Here is a 22933-nt window from a genome sequence, read left to right on the forward strand (position 1 = left end):
TGGGCACCCTGTTCTGTTGGCTGTAAGGACTGGGAGGCACCACTTGTTCTTGGACCCCTGTCACGGCTGGCTAGGTGGAATGGATGGAGCTACCAGTCCTCAGGCCCCTGATGTGGATAGGTGAGGACCCTGCTTAATGGGCATGTCAAGTGTCATGAATATGCCACTCCCCCTGAGCTGTTGCTGTTGCACTTGAAAATAGGCTTCAGGTATATACCTTGCTGTACTATGCTAATGAGTGCCTATGCTGTTGAAATGGACCCACACAGGTCTCTGCAAGGTTGAAAGGCATTCAGAGTCTGTGTACCCCTTATGCCTGTGCCTTGGCAAAGGGGCTGTGCTTGCCCTGAGTTCCCAGCATAGGGTAGCTGGCAGATTATTTTTTCCTGTTTGTTTATTCATTCCCCGCTCCAAAGCTGGGAAAATGACTCGGGTAGCACAGTGGGTCTGACTTCCTGCCCAGGGGGCATGGCAATCACTGCAGCCAGACCAGGACAGGAACAGAGCAGGGAGGGGGCCGGTGAATGGGAGAAAGGTACTTCCCAGAGGGAGAAGGGTTTTTTTGATCCCATGCAGTAGGTTAGATGCTTGCACTTAACTTTTGCAGGTTCAGCACTACTTCTCCCTAGTTCCAGAGGTTTGTGCAGACTCTCCGCCCCTCTGTTTCTCCTGGTGTGGAAAATGTGTCCCGAGGACTACTGCTTGCCCCAGCCCACACACGCCAGCCAGTTCAGCCTGCAGAGTGCCGGCCAGGTCAGGTCTGGCAAATGCTCGCTGCTTCTGAACTGTCTCACCCTCCCCCTGCTGCTCAGTCTGATTCCTCAAGTTTGTTTTTGATGTTCAGGGCTCTTAGATTGTCATATATGATTGATTCACTTGTTTTTTCAGGTCTTTTTTGTAAGAGGGACCACAGGAAGCATCTGACTACTCTGCCATCCTGCCCCAAAAAACTTGATTTTAAAAGCTTAAGTAAATACATGCAGTTACTTCTCTTCCTTGAAATTTTTCTGCAGTTTTCCTTTTTGGTTATTGTCTGTGACAGAGTGAAAACAATAATCTGCTAATAAATTAAAATGCCAGTATTCAAATGATCTGATATTAAAGCCTCCCCTTTTGTAATTCAAAAATACAGGTAGTGCCTTAGTTATCTAAAAAAAAAAAAAAAAATACTAGTGCTGCTATAATGGAAATACCACAAGTGGATGGCTTTAACAAACAGAAATTTATTCTCTCAAAGTTTAGAAAGCCAGAAGTACAAATTCAATGTGCCAACTCCAGGGGAAGGCTTTCTGTCTGTTGCCTCTGGGGGAAGGTCCTCGTCATCAATCTTCCACTGGTCTAGGAGCTTTTCAGTACAGTGACCCTGGGTCCAAAGGATGCGCTGTTCTCCTGGCTCTTGTTTCTTGGTGGTATGAAGTCCCCCTGTCTCTCTGCTCACTTTTCTTTTTTATGTGTCAAAAGAGATTGACTTAAAATACAACCTAATCTTGTAGATTGAGTCCTGCCTTATTAACATAACTGCTGCTAATGCCACCTCATTAACATCATAGAGGTAGGATTTACAACATGTGGGAAAATCACATTAGACAACAATATGGTGGACAGTCACACAGTACTGGGAATCATGGCCTAGCCAAGTTGATACATATTTTTGGAAGACACGATTCAGTCCATGATGGGTTGTAAGTGGACCTCAGTCGTGGTGACTTGTGTGAAAAGTACTTTGAAACTCCTTTACCCTGTTCACAGAGTCTCCTTGACTTTGTATATAACAATCATTGCTACATCAGAAGCTGGGATTGTCATGAATACTTGTCAGCAACTTAAATTCCTTTGTTCAGCATTGTAGAAGTCCCTTCTGTCCTTCAGTTATCAGGCCAGATCTACTTTCAACATCTGCAGTACCCTCTCTTGTTGCAGCTGCTATCCTTCAAAGGAGATGGGATGGTGGTAAACTCTCACTTCCCTGTCCTTCAGAGCCCCTTCTCTGAACAGCATCCAGGCTGTTGAAGCTAGCCACGGTGAGGCTGGAGTTGACATATACACACAGTCCAGTATGACTTCTCGAGGTCAGGCCAGCTTGCAGCACCACCTGTAAGTATGTAAGCACATAGCTTACTGTTTGGAGCCTGTGTTTTCTCTTAGGTCAGCACCACTAGAATCCCAGGAAATGTGGGAAAATACCTTTTCTTTAAACGTCACTAAAGGAGCCCATAAGGTTGGCAGTTTGAACCTACCCAGCTGCTCTGTGAGAAAAAGACCTGGCAATCTGATTTTGCAAAGATTACAGCCTAAAAAACCATACGGGGCAATTCTGCTCTGTCATGAGGGGCTCCTATGAGTCAGAATTGACTTGATGGTATTCAACAACAACATATATCACTAGGACCAATTTGGAGTCCCTGCATGGTACAAATGGTTAACATGCTTGGGGGCTAACTGAAAAGTTGGAAGTTCGAATCCACCCAGTGGAATCTTGGAAGAAAGTTTTGACAGTCTACTTGTAAAAACTCAGCCATTGAAAACCCTATGGAGCATAGTTCTACTCTGACACACATAAGGTCGCCATGAGCCAGAGTCAACTTGACGGCAGCAGGTTTTTAGGGCCTGTTTAGTGTCTTGAAGTCAGAGGTGGTGGTTAAGCCTACTCTTTGGTGAGTAGAAATGATTTTTATTCCTTGTCTCTTTGTTGATAGACTTTCTCCATTGTGATTTAGGGCAAAGATCAGATTATGACACATCATTTAACCAGTAACCAGTCTATTCCAAACTCATGGTGATGCCATGTGTGCAGAGTAGAACTGCTTCATAGGATTTTCATGGCTATGACCTTTCAGAAGCAGATCACCAGGCCTTTTTTCCAAGGCACCTCTAGGTGGCAGTTTGAACTGCCAACCTTGTGGTTAGTAGTCAAGCGCTGCGTCATTTGCACCACCCAGGGACTCCAACTGGCATACCTTTACAACAAAAAGAATTAGAGTTTATAATTCTCTGAGATGATAAGGGAGATATCACCACATTTTGGCAGTTAAGTCACTATATTCTACTCATTGCCTAGAAATTATAATTGTAAAGTTAAATTAAGGCTTTGGACTAAAAGTGCTCTGGTTTGAAATATGATTATCAAGAGCTTAAGGGCATTATGGAATTTATCAGTCCTGCAACACAGGAAACTTTTAAATACATGTTCAATGAAAGGAGCCCTGGTGGTGCAGTGGTTAAGTGCTCAGCTGCTAACTGAAAGGTCAGCAGTTTGAACCCACCAGCCACTCTATGGAAGAAAAGACTTGACAGTCTGCTTCCATTAAGATTAAAAACTAAAAACAAATAAACTTGTTGCCATTGAATCAATTCTGATTCCTAGTGACCCTATAGGACAGAGTAGAACTGCCACATAGGGTTTCCAAGGAGCAGCTGATGGATTCAAACTACCAGCTTTTATAGCTCTTAACTACTGCGCCACCACGGCTCCCTGTTAAGATTAGAGCCTTGGAAACCCTGTGCAGGCAGTTCTGCTCTATCCTGTAGGGTCTCTATGAGTCAGAATCTATTCAACGGCAATGATTTTTTTTTTGGTACATGCTCAAAGACATTTTCTCTAGGTCAGGGATTTACGAACTACAGCCTAAGTGCCAAATCTGGTTTACCACATGTTTTTTAAGTAAAATTTTATTGGAATATAGCCACATCAGTTTAAGCATTTTTTTAAATTTTTTTTAGCAACAGAGACTGTATGACCCACAAAGCCTAAAGTATTTACTGTCTCGCTCTTTACAGATAGTGTTTGTTGACCTCTACTCTAGATAAGGCATTCAAATTACGCAATCATATAATTGAATGTCTGGGAAGACTCTTTAGAGACTATGTATCCCTTGGTCTAAAGCAGTTTCATAGATGAGAAAAAGGCTCATAAAGTGACTTGCCCAGGGTCTTACTGTTGACTTTCATAAATTTACGATAAGATACAGTCAAAAAATATTATTTTTGCAACTCAGAGTATTTGCTTCTGAGTGTTTAGGTACAAAAAAACAAACAAACAGAAAAAGCCAAATTAATAATCAGAAAGTAAGTCTGTGGGCATTGGGATATGAGCAGGAGACAGAGGATGCTAACAGGTCTAATGAAGCAGTCCTGCAAAGGCTCAGAATCTGCTGCTCTGGTGACTTGTTCAGGGTTTCCCATTGCAGGGTCTCCTGTCCAGATAGTGCTGCCCTTTGCACATCACTTTTTTGTGCTCCTTGCTGATCATTATTTTCGTAATTACAGAAACTTTTTCCCAGAGAGGATAGGATGTAATTGACTCCATTTTAGTTTACTAAATTAAGTCATTTCAGCTCTGCCTCCCTAAGACCATACCTAGGTTATCCATTTGGAGTTTTGAATGTTCAGAAAACTCTTTAAACTTCTGAGTGCATCCTATTTCTTGATTTCCTCTTGAGATGGCTGACTTAAGCCATTCTTTTCATATTTTACTAGTTTACCTGTTAGAGAGTAACCGTGCTTCAAAATCTTATACAGAGAGGGAGGCTGCCTGGCAGGAAGTTAGGTGGCTGACTTTTTCTCCATGTATGTCCTATAGACAAATAAATTGTACTAAGGCATTTTTTCTAAGCATTTATTTGTCATCAGAGCTTAATTTACATCCTAATGTTTCTTTGTTGTATTTTCCAAATAAGGGCATAAATATGAAATTTTTAAAATTAATTCAGCAAACAAATGTTGAATGTTTACTGTGTTAGTTGTATTATCTCATATAATCCTCCTGAAAATTCCTATGAGAGACATACTTTTATTATATCCGTTTAAGTGATGAGAAAACCGAGGCAGAGAATGGTTATTTGCCCTGGGACACACGCCATTAAGATATTACACCAGAGTTTGGTCATGGGCAGTCTTGACTGCAAAGTCAGACTTCGTTTATTTGCTTGTTCGTTTGTGTGTTATCCATTCCTTTATTCTCTCAACAAATATTTAATGAGAACCTGTAGTGCTTCAGATTTGATTGCAGGGATACAGCAGTGATGGCAAAGACCTTGCCCTCATGGAGTTTAGTTTATTAACCAGTTTTGCATGCAGCCATCTTGTATTCTCATGTGGCCTCTAATCTAAGGTGCTTTGCTATTGGTGCTTTTTGCAGGCCTCTAATCTAAGGTGCTTTGCTGCTGGTGCTTTTTGCAGCTTCTCATCCAAAAAGTATCAAAGGCAGATTTGATAACTGGAAGGAACTTTTCCAGTCAGCCAAGATAACCCCTTTCAGCAGGCAAAAATGAGGCAGCCATTCAAGTTACATACTGTTTCTTTCTTCTTGAACTATCAAGGCCAAGTTTTCACAGTTTCTGAGAATATTATTGGGTTTATCACCCTGAAGGTCAAGAATAGGTCAAGGTAAAAAATTCCTATCTTATAGCTAACATTGCCCTGCTTTCGTTTAGGCCAAGTTTCTCTTAGGTTTTCTGCAAAACTGTATAAAAATTAATCGGGATCCTAGTCATTGAAGTCTTTAGTTAAAGATGGTAAGAAAGACATTAATTTGCCTTTTATGTTCGAGTTTTTTTTTTTTTTTTTGGTCCAAGATAGAATTGTGAAGTAAGAGAGAGAGAAGGCCCAGCAATTGGTACTTTGCCATCTCCTTCTTTCAGCCATGCTTTCCTTCCTCCTGCTAGGTTCCTAGCCTCCCAGCCAGTAAAGTGTTACTGTTAATGCCCTGCTAAAATGTTAACTCATAACTAAAGCCTTTTGTCCTCCCTTCCTGGGGACTAAATCTGCTAATCCCTTCCTATGGACTAAGTCTGCTAATCCTGGCCCATCTGGGAAAGGATAGCTCAAGTGATGGCTCATAAGGACATAATTATGACCCAGAATTTTCACTTTAATAAAACAAATGTCTGCCACCCCTCATATGAGTGGAGTAAATAAATGAAGACTTTGCACAGCCCTTCTGCAATGTTGACCTAACCCAAATCATTGAACTTTTTATAGGCACTCGTTTCCTTTGCACAACTTTGTATTGCCTATTGAAATATTAGGTTTCCCAGCTTGTATTTAAAAATTGGGTGTAATAGATATGGAGTTCAAAGAAGGAGTGCTTTCTGGCCATTGCATGTCTTTTTATGATGTCCTAGAGTCCATTGCCCTGCCCAGAGTGTCTTACTCATTCTATAAACATTGTTTGAATGTATCTTAGTATCAGGTCCTCTGCTGGGTGGTGTAGCACTGCTAGGTATTGTTCAACTGGTGGTCATGGTCCACAAAATTACTACTTATACTTTACATTTTTACAGTGCTTTATAGTTACAATTTTAAAAGCATTTCTCACTTGTCATCTCATTTAATTTTATATATGCTCATCATAACAACACACAGGTATGTAAAGAAAATCTTCCTTGTAGACCAGTGATTAAGATGATACTGTCATAGTGTTTTTTTTGTCATAGTGTCTGGGGTATCAAAAGCTTGCAAGCAGCCATCTAAGATACAACTATTGATCTCTACTTGTTTGGAACAAAAGAGAAAGAAGGAAAACAACAACTCAGGAGAAAGTAGTCTATAGGACTAATAGTCTACATGAACCCCGACCTCATCTACCCTGAGACCAGAAGAAGTAGATGATGCCCAGTACCATTACTGACCATTCGGATCAGGGCCACAATAGATGGATCCTTACAGAACAGAAGAAAACTGTGGAACAGAACTCAAATTCTTAAAAAGTCCAGATTTACTAAACCAGTTGAGACCAAAGGACTCTCCTAGACTATTGCCCTGAAATATGCTTTAATTAAACCTTAAACTGAAATTATCCCTTGATGTCACCTTTAGCTAAATAACAGATTGGCTCATAAAGAATATCACTCATGAGTAATGAGCTCCTTTAAAAAATCATCTGTAGGAGACAAAATGGTCAAAAATTAAAGCAAAAATGGAAGGTAAGGGAGCAGGGAAACTAGAGTACTGGAAATGGTACAACCAGAACAGAATGAATGATGACAAATGGAACCAGTATCACTGAATAAATGTGAACTTAATTTGTTACGTAAACTTTCACCTTAAACACAATAAAATATTATGAAAAAAAAAAGACGATACCATCAATACCAATTTTCATAGGAAGAAAAGGAAACGCAGGGAAGTCAAGTGACTTGCCCTGACTAAAAGCCAGGTTCTCTTGACTCTAGGTCCAATGTCTTATCCTAAACCACACCTACCTGTAAAATCTTTCTTCACTTCATGTTCCTAGTCACCTCTGATATTTGAATGTTTATGTTACTGAGTTTCTGCACTGCATTTGCTCCAATTGAATTTCATGACTTTTTCTCCGTGGGACTCCACCCCCCGACCCCCAACCTTCTAATTCATGTTCAGTTTCTCCTCGGAATTATCTACATTTGTATTTGATGGGATAGTCTTAGCTTCTGTGCTTCGATCATTTGTCCATTTATGATCCTCAGGGATTTAATCTGACTTCCCAAAATAGCAGTTGTCGTTCTGTAAAGATGTTTTAAAATATCACAGCCCGAATGATTGGAGTAAATCTGGTTTTTCCTTATAGCCTGTACCTATTTTAGTTTCATTCTGCTCTTCCAGTCTAACTGGAACTTGATCCAGCCAACTTGTGATATGGCAATAAAGAAAATACAGTTAATTTTTTCTACCTTCCAAAGGAGAAAAAAAAACTTTTTGGTGCCTGTCTTTGTTGTTCTTGTTAGGTGCTGTCGAGTCAGTTCTGACTCGTAGCGACCCCAGGTACGACAGAATGAGACGCCACCTGGTCCAGCACCATCCTCACAGTTGGTACTATGTTTGAGCCCATTGTTGTAGCCACTGTGTCAGTCCATCTCATTGAGGGTCTTCCTCTTTTTCACTGACACTCTACCAAGCATGATGTCATTCTCCAGGGACTGGTCCCTCCTGATAACATGTTCAAAGTAAGTGAGATGAAGTCTCTTCAGCATAATGTATTTAAAGAACTTAAAAATATTTATTTAGCTAGTTGCATAGTCTTTCTCAGACTAATCTTGTCCCTATACCTAATGCTGTTTCTCTGTTTGTACTTCTGGTGTATTGACTTAATTTAGCCCCCTTTTTTTTCTGGCTTTCCCATTTTTCTTTTGTATCTATAGCTTTTGAGGTTTTGCCTTCTTGTCCCTGTTACTGGAAGAGTGTATTCTTAAGCAAGTAAGACTAATTCTTTAACCATCCATAGTGCTCTTTCTTTCAACGGGAGTGTTGTGACTTCATCATGTTGCAGTTAACACTTCATTAATAAATTTGGTGTATTGCTCGGTATTTGTTTTGTGTGGGTGTGACTTTACTTCTTGGTGTGATTTTAATTAATAATCCTAAGGCATGGATTTTGCCTTAACACAACCTTTGTAAAGATCCTCCCAAGAAAAAAAAAATCCAAGAAGGAATATACAGGATCTTAGTGTCTGCAGTCATTCAGTTTTCCCATAATATTTATTTGAAAGCTTACTGTTTGCCCTGCACTCTGCTGGAGATGCACAGTCAAGCAATGGATCCTCTGGGCTTACACTTCGGTGGGAGGTCCAGACAAGTAAACCAGACAATCCAAGATAGCGTGATATGTGATTTGAGAGAATAAGTATGAGCTGTTACGTATGTAGCTGGTGTATGTATATAGAGGAAGCTCCTCAGCAGCTTCGAGGTGGCTGGGAAGATGGCCTCTGAGATCTAGCTGAGACTTGAAGGATAAATAAAGGTTTAAGTAAGATTTAGAAGGGGTGGGAGGGTTGGAAAGTGTTGGGAAAGGATGTTCATGTGCAAGAAGACCCATCTGTCTAGCTAGAGAGTAAAGAGGTTCATTATGGTTGGAAAATAAGAGTTCAAGTGAGGGGCTGTAGAAGTGACAAGGGATCTGGGATGGCCTTATGAATTGTTTGGGCTTTATACTAAGAACAAGTTTTTTTTTGTTTGTTTAAGCCAGGGAGTAGCATGATCAGATTTGTAGTTTAGAAAGAGTCCTCTGACTGCTGTGGAGAATGGTTTGGCCTGATAGCTGTAGGGAGACTACTTAAGAGATCATTGAAGTAATGGAGAGTAAACATGACAGTGATTTGAACCAGGGTGGATTAAGTGGGGGGAATTCAAGAGACATTTAGCAGACAGAGTCCTTGAGAATTACTGGATTGGTAGGAGGGGTACAGTAATAGAAAAGGGACATGGTCAAGTTGATTCTGACTCATAGCAACCCTGTGGGACAGAAATCCTTCAGTTCTTTGTTCCTTTCCCGTTCCTCCATCTGTTGAGTTTAGGCATAGATTTTGAGGTGTAATATCCACAGCCATAAAAATCAGTACATTTGACTGAGTAGGACTTCAGAGGAAGAGAATTACAACCGTTGTAAGGAAACCCATGCTTTGTAGCCCTAAAAGCAGCATGGCTTGTGGTCAACGTCCTGTGTTTCAGAAAATGTTAAATTTTAACATTTTCGAAAATCTCTATAGTAAGACTTTTAGATTATAGAGGATAATTTATGTTAAAGATATTCTGTATGTTAAAAGCAGCAGCAAACTTAGGTATATAAAATAATTTACAATAATGAAAAAGTCATCTTTAATATTTTGGTGAAATATAAAGACAGTAATGCTGTTTTAATAATACATATTCCATTCAAAAAATCAGTTAATTGATGATATTCTTTTTAGGCAAGGAAGGACTGTGGACTTTTAAGTATAGAACTACCCAGCCTTAACTCAGATAAAAATCTAGCCATAAACTATAAAGTAATGAAAACATTTGTTAGGTATACAGTTAGCTCCAAGTAGCTGCAAGGATCATCAACAGCTGTGGGTGGTTCCCTGAGAGAGTCTGGGTCAGTAATCAAATGAAATAGGTTATCTCTTTGGAGTTCCACTTTTTTGATAGGGAATCATCAGTGGCCAGTTCACTCCTAAAGGCCACCTGTGTAGTGACTTTCTCCTTCCCTTCATCTCCCCCGACCGAAACCTGTTTTTTTTTTTTTTTTTTTAAGTTGATCTGTTTCTTACCAGCCTTGCTTAAATTCTGGGACTTGAGAAATCCTCTTGAGAGGTGTTAATAATGTGGAAGGGGCACCTTTGTTTTGATCATGGCTGTACTAAAACCAGTTCAGTGGTTATGAGTTTACAACTTCTCTGGATCTTGGTTTCTAGTCTGTAAAATGAGAAATCTGAAATACGTTATTGATAAGGGAACTCCCAGCCGTGATTTCTTCTGTCCTTTTCTTTTTCCTAGCCCTGGTGGTACAGTGGGGAAAGTGCTCGGCTGCTAACCAAAAAGGCAGTGGTTTAAACCCACCAGCAGCTCTGGGGGAGAAAAGACGTGGTGATCTGCTCCAGTAAAGATTATAGCCCAGGGAACCCTGTAAGGCAGTTCTGCTCTGTCATATAGGGTCACTATGAGTCAGAATCTAGTCAAGGGCACAACAACAAGCAGTATGTCCAATTGCTTCCAGGCTTTTTTTTTTTTTTTTTTCACTTGAGATTCTCCACTGGTACTTGAGATTTGTCATCAGAGCCATCCCTACCCCCCATATTGAAGCTTGTGTGGTTTGTCCCTAGCCTGCACTAGCAGAACCAAGGGACTAAAAGATAAATTACTGGAAAGCAGCGCCAGGAAAGGAGGAGAGGCAACACAGCAGCTGAAAGGCCTGTGTTGAAAAACATAGAACCTGCACATAGCTTAGGGGAACTTCCCCCTTGGTAACATTCCCTCTTGCCATTTCTTTATGTTTTTTTTTTTAACCCGGCAAATGTTTGAGTATTTTATCTTTTTTTTTTTCTTTTGTGTGTGTGTTTGTGTAGATTTTTTTTCCCTTGGCGTGAGAGGGGTGGGAGTGGTTGCTGAAGAAGGGAAAGGGGAAAACACAGGACGTTGACCACAAGCCATGCTGCTACTAGGGCTACAAAGCATGGGCTTCCTTACAAAGGTTGTAATTCTCTTCCCCTGAAGTCCACCATTGCAGTTTCTGTGCTGTTATGGCAGGCCAACCTGGACATGGACCTTCAGGTATTGCTCAGTAGCATATTCACAACCCAGCTATAGCCAGTGTATGTTCTTCTAGAATCCACCCTCAATCTCATTTCTTCTAGGAATGCTGATTAAGCTACCTACTATTGATCCCCAGTTACACTTAAGTTCCCCGGACTTCAGTGTGATTCTTTTAAAAATACATTTTAAATTTGTTCAGATGCAAGATGGAAAAATACCAAGTCATTTTGTATATGTTGCAGTACATACAGGAATATTTTCTGTTACATATTTTAAATATACTAGAAATAAGGTGACTTTTCACATACTGGTCTGTTTATTCTTAGAGATGAAAGATTTCAGCTATAAAGTCATTTGACTTAACTTGGTTTCTGCGCTTGTCTTAGTCATCTAGTGCTGGTGTAACGGAAGTACCACAAGTGGATGGCTTTAACAAAGAGAAGTTTTTTTGCTCACAGCCCAGTAGGCTAGAAGTCCAAATTCAGGGTGTCAGCTCCAGGGGAAGGCTTTCGCTTTCAATTGGCTCTGGAGGAGGGTCCTGGTGATGCATCAGTCATTCCTTGGTCTAGGAGCATCTCAGTGCAGGAACCTCAGTTCCAAAGGACACGCTCTGCTCCTGGTGCTGCTTTCTCGGTGGTATGAGGCTCCCATGTCTCTCTGCTCGCTTCTCTTCTCTTTCATCTCTTGAGAGATAAAAGGTGGTGCAGGCCACACCCCAGGGAAACTTCCTGTACATTGGATCAGGGATGTGACCTGGTAAGGGTGTTACAATCTCATCCTAATCCCTTTTAACATAAAATTACCATTCTACCCTAATCCTCTCTAACATAAAGTTACAGTCACAAAATAGAGGCCAACCAGACAATACAGGGGATCATGGCCCAGCGAAATTGATAATACATTTTTGGGGGGACATAATTCAGTCCATGACAGTGCTCTTTGTGGTTGCTGTGACTTTTTGAAGTTGATCCCAGCTTGGAAACTGGCGTATTTTTGTAAACTGGCTTTTACCAGCACTAGGAAAGTGTGGCCATTGAAAGCCATTTCAGAAAACGTATTGGTCCCGCTGTGATACTGACAAAGGCAAATTTTCTCTTTTATGTTATGTCCACTTAACATGAGTTTTACTTTAGAATAGACATTTTTAAAAGCTGATTTTACTTCTTGGCATATTTGAGGGTTGAAATGGATCTTTGAAGACATGTACTGCTGCTGGACCAATGGCTGTTGGTTTCACTGGTTTGTCACTAGAGCCAGCTCCACTATTTATCCCTCTGGTAAACCAGGTGACTGCTGTCAATTGGAGATAAAGCAAGTACGGTACTTCGCAGTAGCCCCCGAACCCCGTTACTGTCAACTCTTTAGCCATGACTGCTCTCAATTGTACAAAAGCAAAGATGATGCAACTGGAACACCTTTTCATCTTTCTGATAATTCTTATAAGATTGAAAGTTGTCCTTTGCTGATTCCCTTTTCTCTTTCTGCTACCTTGATATTCGTTTTAACTTTTGTTTCACCAGTGGAGACCACATCGATTTGCCTGCTACCCTAGGATTGCTGAATTGTAATCTCCTACGAAGCCTTTTTTACGAAGCAAAGAACCAAATCTAATTTAACAAAATGGCGGCCGTCGTAGATATTTCTGAGTTTTCGAATGCAGAATAGAATTGAACGACTTTGAACGAATGCTTTTGCAATGAATGGTCTCTCGTTGATCTCAAAATTTCCTAGAAAAGAATACTGGGTTATTATTTATTTGATTTTCGAGCTTTGCAAGTAGTAGTAAATGCTCTCCCTTTTTTACCTTTCCACTAACTACGCCCCTCCTCGGGGCCCCCGCTTGCTTGCAGTTGCATTTGTAGTTGTCAGCTTTCATGATCTCTGGACCCAACAGAGGCAAGTTCGTTAGTGATTTTTAAATAAGCTGCAAATCAAGGGATGTCTTTGTCCCCACCGTGGCCCAGGTGGGCTGGCTTGGGGAAGACACAACTGAGTAGACTATTTCGCAAGGTAACTCAGTCCAACAGTGACCGTTGCCTTTTAAACATGCCAGGAGAAAAAAATATCAGTCACTGTTATGAGGAAAACAACCAGGAGGGGCGTGGTGCTAAGGGTAAGAAGAACCAAAATAAAATTTGATCAAGGCTACGTGGCGCACAGCAGGCTGGCGGTAGCAGGGTGGGCAGGGCAGCCGACACCTGCGAGGGGCGCCGGCGGCGGGCGGGCGTGGCGACGGCGGGCGGGGCCGGGGGCGGGGCGGGGCGGGGCCGGCGGGCGGTGGCGGCGCTGGCGGTTGGAAGGGGGTGGAGTTGCCCTTGGAGGCGGCACCGGCCCTGGGCCCGGAGGCCCGCGGCGCCCTATCGGCCCGAGCCGAGTGGCCCCGCGGAGCCGGCGCGCTCCCGCCTGCAGGGGGAGGGCGGACAGGGCGCGGGGACCGGCCAGCCAGGCCGCTGCGGGCGCTGTTTCTCTTTCACTTTCCTTCCCTGTGGGGCTGGCGCGCTGGCGGCCGAGGAGCGGCGGTGGCAGCCACGGGGTAGGTACCAGGCGGGCCTGGGAGTGGCGCCGAGGGGTTGAGAGCCCGGTCCCCCCCCACGCTCCCCCCTCAAGTTTGCGCCCTGAGCGGAAGCGGCACCTCGAAGCACCTGCTGCGGCCGGACCCAGTCGGATCTGCGGGGACTGGCCGGCCGGGGGCTTCGGAGCCGCGCCCTCCCCTCGGGGGCGGAGAGGGCGGCCGGTGCCTGCGCCCAGCCGGGGAGAGGTGGCGCGTCCTGCCGGCGCAGCCCCGCCGGCCGAGCAGCGCGTCCGCGGAGCCCGGGCCCGCGCACCTGCCTGTCGGGCGGGCGGGGAGGACGGGCTGGGATCGCGCACGGCGGTGCCGCCGGCTCCCACCGGAGAACGCGGGGAGAACGCGGAAAAGTTCCTCTAGCCTGTGCCCGTCGCTGCAAGTACTTGATTCCTTTAAACAGGTTGGTGACAGGTCTGTCTTAGGATCGTAATACCACCCCAAGTCAGGACCGTGTATTTCCTCTTTCAGAGGACTTTTTGGTACTTTGAAGCATCGTGGCTAACCTGTGGGAAAGGCAGGGCAGGTAGCCCTAACGTACAGAGGAGGAAACCAAGACCCAGGCATGGATGTTAAATGCCTTGCTGAAGGTCATATAGGGCCAAGGGCCGGAAGCCAGACCCCTTAATTATTTCTTGAGCGGATGATAACACTCCGAACTTAGCCCGTGCACAATCGCAGTGGTAACGCGTCGACTGGAGTGTAGCCTTTTACCCTTGCAAGTTGCCTTATACTTCCTATGAGTGTAACAGCTAAAGTAGGAGGAAAGTTCCTGTTTAGAGAATGAACTTAGAAAAATCAGCACCTTTCATGTTGCGTGTTTTGAGAGGGCACTTTTGTTGTAACAAGCTGTTAAAGTTTTTTGGTTTTCCCCCCAGTCACCTTATGTACAAACCAACTATGTTAAATGACTCATTTTAAAAAAGCTGATGACATTTATTCAGTTTTGTGTGTGTGTGTGTGTGTGTTAGCTTTATGTATAGAAGTCCCAAATGCTTCATTAAGCCCTAGACTACTTAGGCAGTTGGAACCTACCTGGAGGCCCCTCCGAAGACAGGCCTGGTGATTGCTGCTCCTGAAAGGTCACACCATTGAAAACCCTATGAGCAGTTCTTCTCTGCACATATGGGGTCGCCATGAGTCGGAATCGACTAGGCAGCAACAGCAGCTTTTTGTGTATTGCCTCATTTAATCCTCACCACTCCAGGAGGTTGGCACTGTTGTTATCCCTTTCTACAGTTTAAGGACTTAGGATAGGTACTTTGCCCAGGTTTTACATCTACTAGATGTGACTGATTTCTGTGAAGGGTTTTGTGGTCTGATAGGGTAGATACATGAGTGTAACAATAAATCGAATTAAAAGGGTTATGTGCTGGGAAAGAAAGGTTAAAGTCTAGGGAGAGATTACAAGTGAGGATAATACTGGAGATGGGCCTTGAAGGATGGGCAGGATCTGGAGAGAGAAGAGGAGAGGTTTGTTGGCTAGAGGGCAGAGGGTCTGGGAGAGTAGTGATCAGCTCCGTTTGCCTGAAGAAAGGTGTTGAAGGGTATGTTAAGGTTAATCTGTGGAGCATCTTAATGTGGCAAACTGAGCAAATGAAACCCTTTTCTGTTCATAAGGAGTCCCTGGATGGCACAAAGGGTTAAACACCCAGTTACTAACCGAAAGGTTGGTGGATGGCATCCACCCAGAGGCACCTCAGAAGAAAGGTCTGGTGATCTACTTCTGAAGGATCGCAGCCATGAAAACCCCGTAGAGCACAGTTCTGTTCTGAAACAGGCAGGGTCTCTGTGAGTCAGAGTCCGCTCAACACCTGTTTGTTTTTCTGTTTATAAAGAGAAGACACTGACGTTCTTTGTGCAGAGGACCCAAAAGTGATTGAATAAAATAAACCCGGTAGCAGAATGTCAGGTGGATTGCAGGTGTGGGGTAATACACAAGGAGGGTGGCCTTGGATGGAACGGAAAAGGGCACCAACTTGATGTGACCACTGACTGGATGTAGGCCACACGATGGAAATGGGGAACGCTTTGATAGGGAAGATGATGGCTTCAGTTTTGAATCTTTTAACTTGTATCGACAGGAACTCCTGATAGAGCAGTCAAGCAGATAGTTAAAATGCATTCCTAGAGAGGTAAAGATAACAAAGTGGAGTTAATAGCTCTGAGTGTCATTTGCAGAGGTGATAGTTAAAGCTCCAGGATTGGGTGAATTTGTCATTATTGTGAATTAAATTACAGCAGCTTTACAAATGAATGTTACAGTGAAGGAAATGTTTATTCACCTGTTCACGTCATTTGGAACGTGTAACACTTGCTGTTATTATAATGATATTGATACAGTGTAAGGAATTTCACACCTTTTTCTTTTATCTTTTTAAAATTATTGTGGAAACAGATATGGGAAAGCAAAACCACCAAGAGGAGTGATGATCAGCGATCTCGTGATAAATCTGGATTTTAAATCATATGCCTCAGGACATCCAGTTGGAGAGGACACACCAACTCCTGAGATCAGACTTTCATCCACTTAATACCCTTGTTTACCTGAACTACTAAAGCCAGTCTCAGCTAACCACGAATGGCTACCCAAAGGAAGCACTTGGTGAAAGATTTCAATCCCTACATCACCTGCTATATCTGTAAAGGGTATCTGATCAAGCCAACTACGGTGACAGAATGCCTTCATACCTGTGAGTATTCTTCTATGGCATCAACTCATTTCCAACACTTGCTCTTTAAAAACTGTCATATTTTGTTTGTGTATAAATTTTAATTTTTAAAACAATCAGTATTCTAAGGCTTATCCTTTTCCAAATTAATTTGCGGATTTGTCATTGGAGTACCAGTGGCATGAAATTTTGTTGTTACTTCAACCTTAGCAGTTGACTTTCATCTCATTTATAAAATGTTCTGAAAACCGGAAACGTATTACTGGGTATGAGTTTTTTAAAGTGAACTCTTTGAGGTTTTTCATTTAAAACGTTAAATTGAAGGAATTAGTCTGCTCAGAGGTTTTGTTAGGATAAAACCAAAAAACCAAACCCACTGCCATCGAGTCAATTCCGACTCATAGCGACCCTATAGGACAGAGTAGAACTGCCCCATAGAGTTTCCAAGGAGCGGCTGGCGGATTCGAACTGCTGACCCCCTGGTTAGCAGCTGTAGCACTTAACCACTACACCACCAGGTTGTTAGGATATGCATACTTGAATTCAGTGTGGTTCTTAAAGTGTGGCCCCTACATCAGAAGCCTTGGCATCACCTGAGAACTTGTTCCGAATCCAAATCAGGCCCTGGACTTACGGAGTCCCTGGATGATGCCAGTGGATAAACACGCAACTACTAGCTGAAAGGTTGGTGATTTGTACCCACCCAGCGGCACCTCGGAAGACAGGCCTGGCGATCTGCATCTGAAAGGCAATAGCCTTGAAAATACTATGGAGCAGTTCTACTCTGCACACATGGGGTTGCCATGAATTGAAATTAACTCAAAGGCAACTGACAACAATACCCCAGACTTACTGAACCAGGAATTCTGAGAGTGGGCATAGAAACCTGTGTTTCAATAATCCCTCTGGGTGATTCAGATGCACATTCAAGTTTGAGAAACACTGCTCTGTAAGATTATCATATCTGTGAAACTTCTAACAAATTTCATCCCCACCTGACAGATCGGAAGAGGAAGAGACATTTTCATAACCACTTATGCCAGGATTATGCATACTTTTTGTGTTTCTGCCATTATTATTTTTTTTTCTTATTTCAGTGAAAGTAATTCCAGTAAGTTCTAGTTTAATGCACCAAAGTAGATGCTTTATATACTTGTTCTTGTTTTAGTTTTACAGTACTCTCAGAGTAGTTTGGAGTGGATGTGGGGAAGGAGAGAAGGTATAGTGATTATCTTCATTTTATGGTTATAGAAGCTAAGAGGTTAAATAAATTCCCCAGTCTCACAGCTAATGAATGGTAGAATGGTATTCAGCTCCAAAGTCTGTGCTTTTCTAATATAGCATGATGGCTTTTTTTTTAATTATTCTACTTTGGATGAAGCTTTATAGAGCAAACTAGTTTCTCATTAAACAATTAATACATGTGTTGTTTTGTGACATTGGTTGCCAACCCCATGATGTGTCAACACTCTCTGCTTCTCAGCCTTGGGTTCTCCATTACCAGCTTTCCTGTACTCTCCTGCCTTCTTGTCCTTGCCCCTGGGCTAGTGTGCTCGTTTAGTCTTGTTTTGTTTCCTGGCCCTGTCTAGTCTTTGGCTGAAGGGCGAACCTCAGGAGTGACTTCAGTACTGAGTTCTAAGGGTGCCGGGGGCCATACATACTCTCAAGGTTTCTCCAGCCTCTGTCAGACCAGTAAGTGTGGGTTTTTTGTTGTTGTTGTTTGTTTGGTGAGTCAGAATTTTGTTCTCCATTTTCTCCAGCTCTGTCCAGGACCCTGCATTGGGATCTCTGTCAGAATAGTTGGCAGTGCTATCCGGGCTTCATCTAGTTGTGCTGGACTCAGTCTTGTGGAAGCTGTGGTAGTTGTGGTCCATTAGTCCTTTGGACTAATGTTACACTTGTGTCTTTGGTTTTCTTCATTCTCCATTGCTCCAGAAAGGGTGAGACCAGTGGCATATCTTCGATGACGACTCACAAGCTTTTAAGACCCCAGATGCTACTCCTCAAAGTAGACTGTAGAACATTTTCTTTATAAACTATGTTATGCCACTTCAGCTAGGTGTTCCCCAAGACCATGATCCCCATAGCCCTGAGCCCACTAATTTGGTCCCTCAGGAAGTTTGGATGTGCGGCGTAGTGGTTAAGAGCTATGCTGATAACCAAAAGGTCAGCAGTTCGAATTCGCCAGGTGCTCTTTGGAAACTGTGGGGTCAGTTCTACTCTTGTCTTATAGGGTCATTATGAGGAATTGGCTTGACAGCGATGGGCTTGGTGTGGAGCTTCCATGACCTTGCCTCGGACAAGTTGTGCTGGCTTCCCCAGTATTGTGTACTGTCTTAAATGGTGCCCTTTTTAAATAAACGTTTTTTTTTTCAACTTTTCTCCCTCTGCTGAACTGGTAGGCTGTTATACCAGTAGTTTTAAATAGGGGGGCAAAACAGAATCACCTGGAAAGCTGTGTAAACATATACATGATCAGGACCACACCTGGGGAGATTTGGTGAGTCTCGTAAGGTATTTTGAAAAAGCTCCCCAAGTGATACTGATGCATAAGTAAGGGTATAGCAGCAGTAGCACTTATACTACTGACCAGTGCTATTCAATTAGCAATTCATTATGAACTGTCCTGTATTATTAATTTGTTGTTGCCCTATAGTATTATTTAACTTGAACAGTTAAATATCACTGAGCAGATATTTATTGGGTATCTGCTGTGTGCCAGGGAGTATTCTGGTCACAGAGGCTACAGCAATGAGCGAAATACCCAAAATTTTCTATTCTTAGGAGTTTACATTTTAGTAGGGAGAGACTAACAATAAGTGAATACATGCCATGTTAGATAATGATAATACTAAGAAGAGGAACAAAGAATGATTGTAGATAGGAGAGGGGGTTATTTTACATAGAATGATCAGGGCCAGCCTTTTCGATATGATGGTATTTGAACCGAAATCTGAGGGGAATGAGCCCTGTGGATATATGGGGAAGAGCATTCTAGGCAGAGGAAACGGTAAGCAGACAAAGGCACTGAGATCAGAATATGCTTGGCAAGTTCAAGGAACAGCAGCCAATTAGAAGGCTATCACTGCAGACTAGTTGATGTGATAGAGGTGGTAGAGAGTAGTTCGGCTGTGGATGTGCTTTGGAGGAAGAGCCAACAGGATGTGGCTACTCTAGAGTGGAGACCTTATCTTGTACTTCATGTTTCCCACTGCACCAGGCGTGGTCCACAGACTGTTTTGTTTTATTTCTTCTAACATTTGTGCATCGTTTTTGTATTTGGCTCTCTAGCAGAAATTGTCACCTCTGTTTGGAAGATGAGAAGAAAGCACAAATTCTCTAATTTCTTCCTATATACTACACATTTTATATATGTTCTTCTGAAAGAAAGGTTTCTTTGGGGAATGATAAAACCCAATTTAAACGTTATTTGTTGAGAGAAAAAAATGAAAAATTCTAGAAGTATAAACAATGAATTTATAAGCAAGAGTTATTTTTATGTGCATGACCGCAGTTTAAAGTCTCAAGGGTCAAATGACAGTTTAAGTGAATAAGTCATCCTGGCCTGAGAAACCCCTTGGCAGCCATCAGATACCTTTGCTAAGAGAGAATGAACTTGGCAGAAATGTGATTAAAAGACAGTGGTAAATCACAAATGTGGCCTTTAACATTAACAGCAAACAGAACAGTAAAGTAAATGGTGGAGTCAAGTACCCAACCCAGCATCTGAGGAGACCTCAGGTTTCTGTATCACAGTTGGAATCAACTCGATGGCACCTGGTTTAAACTTGATACACTCTCAGGTCCCTGGATTTCTGTATCTGTTTTTTGATTGAATTTATGTTGAGCTTTAGACAAGACTTATCCCAATTGCAAATGTATCCTGTTACTTGTATTAATAAAACAAATAGTACCTGAGAGTGGTCTTCTTCAGCCATTGGTTAGGTCTTTGATGTGTGATGATAACCCAGATTTTGTCTCTTCTACCAGGTGTTCTCATGTATAGAGTGGTATTGCAATTTGGAGTGAGGGTAAAATTAAGTAAAATGGCCAAATGGGGAAGGAGGAAAGTGAGAAATATTGTTAAGTGGCATTGCGGTATCCCAAAATATTTTTTTCCTTCATCTAAACTATAAAACCACCACGTTTCTGTCGGTTTGTTGTACTGTGGTGCCTTGTGTGTTGCTGTGATACTGGAAGCTTTGCCACTGGTATTTAAATACCAGCAGGTTCACCCTTGGTGAACAGGTTTCAGCAGAGATTCCAGACTAAGACAGACTAGGAAAAAGGACCTGGCAGTCTACTTCTGAAAAAATTGGCCAGTGAAAACCTTATGAATAGTCGTGGAACATTGTCTGATACAGTGCCAGAAGATGAGCTTCTCTGGTTGGAGGGTACTCAAAATATGGCAGGGGAAGAGCTGCCTCCTCAAAGTGGAGTCGACTTTAATGATGAGGATGGAGTCAAGCTTTCAGGACATTTGCTAATGTGGCACAACTCAAAATGAGAAGAAACAGCTGCAAACATCCATTAATCATCAGAACATGGAATGTACAAAGTATGAATCTAGTAAAATTAGAAGTTGTCAAAAATGAAATGGAACACATAAAGATCAATATCTTAGGCATTAGTGAGTTAAAATGGACTGCTGTTGGCTGTTTTGAATCAGACAGTCATATGGTCTACTATTTTGGGAATGACAAATTGAAGAGAAATGGCGTCGCATTCATCGTCAAAAAGAGCATTTTGAGATGCATCTTGAAGTACGGCGCTGTCAATGATAGGATAACACTCATATGCCTACAAGGAAGACCAGTTAAGATGACTATTATTCAAATTTATACACCAACCGCTTAGGCCAAAGATGAAGATATTGAAGATTTTTACCAACTTCTGCAGTCTGAAATTGGTCAAACATTCAATCAAAATACATTCATAGAGGCAGAGATCGGTGGACAGGGAGTGCGGGAAAGCAGCTTCACAGAGCTCCCAGCAGGAGACAAAGCACCCACTGGACCTGTCCTGCTGCACCATAGCTGAGCAACTGGTCCTGCCCATTGGACAACGACGTGAAAAGTATCATGTCCACAAATGAGCAGACAGCAAAAAATGCACAGCCTGTCTGCTCAGACATAGCCAAATTAAACCAAAAAAAGCAGGATGAAACAGAAAAATCTACAATCAGTAAACGAGGAAAACAACTACTGAAATCCCAAAGACAGCAGACAATATCAAAACATATTAAGAAGAAAAAAAAAAAAAAAAGGATGGTTCCAGTAGGCATCCAAAATAAAACACCAGATGACTTTCCAGTGGAAGAAAAGGCGCTAGAACTACCTGATCGGGAATTTAAATCTTTAATATTCAGAGCTATCCAAGGTTTGAAGCAAAAAGCAGATAGTAATGAGGAATAAATAGACAAGTTCATGGAAAAGGTAGACAAATTCATGGAAAATACAGACCAAAAAAATGGAAGAATTCAGGAAGTTAATACAGGAACAAAATGGCAAAATAAATTCACCACTAGAAATCATACAAAAACAATTAGAAATCCAAAAGATAAACAACAAGATTTCAGAAATGGACAGAATCATAGAAGGGCTGAGGAGTAGGTTTGAAATGATGCAAGACAGGATCAGCAAAATTGAAGACAAACACTTGAGTACAAATTTGTTTGACAAAAAATCAGAAAAAAGAATGAAAAAAAATGAAGAAACCCTGAGGATTATGTGGGATACAATCAAAAGCAAAAAATTGCAAGTGATCAGAGTTCCAGAACAAGGGGAGAAAACGGAAAACAGAGAGGATCATGGAAAAATTGCTGACAGAAAACTTCGCTAATATCGTGAAAGATGTAAAGCTGACCATCCAAGAAGCTCAACAGACCCCATGTAGGATAGACTCCAAAAGAAAAACACCAAGGCATGTTATAATCACACTTGCTAAAACCAAAGACAAAGGCTCTTGAGAGCAGCTCAAGAAAAATGAAAAGTCACATACAAAGGAGAAGCAATAAGATTAAGCTCTGATTATATAAATGATGTAGGTAGGTATAGAAATTTCTAATGGAGATGAAGGTAAGGCAATACCAAGTAATAATAGATTGGTACAAACCTAGGAAGATAAGGGTAAATTTCAACGTAACCACAAAGAAAGTTAACAAGCCTACTATCAAAATAAAGAAGAAAAACAAAGTCTCAGTAAAAACAAAATCTACAGAAACAAAAGAAATGAAAAAAAAAAATCCACCAACAAAAGGAATTCAGCACAAGAGAGTAAGAGGAACAAAGAAAACATCAGCATCACAAAAAAAAAAAAGCACTATAAAATGACAGCAGTGAACTCACACCTATCAGTAATTACATTGGATGTAAATGGCCTAAATGCACCCATAAAGAGAGAGTGACAGAATGGATTAAAAAACAGGATCCATCAATATGCTGTCTATAAGAGACAAACCTTAGAAACAAAGACATAAGTTTATTAAAAATCAAAGGATGGACAAAAATATATCAAGCAAACAGCTACCAAAAAAGATCAGGATACTGATCTCAGATAAAATAGACTTTAAAACAAAACCCACCATAACAAATGGTAATACAATGATTAAAAGGACACCCCATCATGAAAACGTAACCATAATAAGCATCTACACACCCAATAACAGGGCTCCAAAATACATGAACTCTAACAACACTGAAAAGAGAAATTG

General features: G+C 41.8%; 1 protein-coding gene across 6 annotated transcripts in view; it reads left to right on the forward strand.

Moving 5' to 3' along the window:
• Positions 1 to 22933, forward strand: part of PCGF5 (polycomb group ring finger 5) — a 162993-nt gene that overhangs the window by 79595 nt on the left and 60465 nt on the right. For 3 of the 6 annotated variants that reach the window (XM_049855733.1, XM_049855737.1, XM_049855739.1), the window contains exons 1-2: positions 13308 to 13519; positions 15948 to 16242. In XM_049855733.1, the coding sequence (XP_049711690.1) occupies positions 16131 to 16242 (112 nt within the window). In that variant the 5' untranslated portion in view covers positions 13308 to 13519; positions 15948 to 16130. The other 3 variants (XM_049855735.1, XM_049855734.1, XM_049855738.1) reach the window with 3 other exon arrangements.

This window comes from Elephas maximus, chromosome 16 (assembly GCF_024166365.1).
Source record: "Elephas maximus indicus isolate mEleMax1 chromosome 16, mEleMax1 primary haplotype, whole genome shotgun sequence".
Taxonomy (NCBI): Eukaryota; Metazoa; Chordata; class Mammalia; order Proboscidea; family Elephantidae; genus Elephas; species Elephas maximus.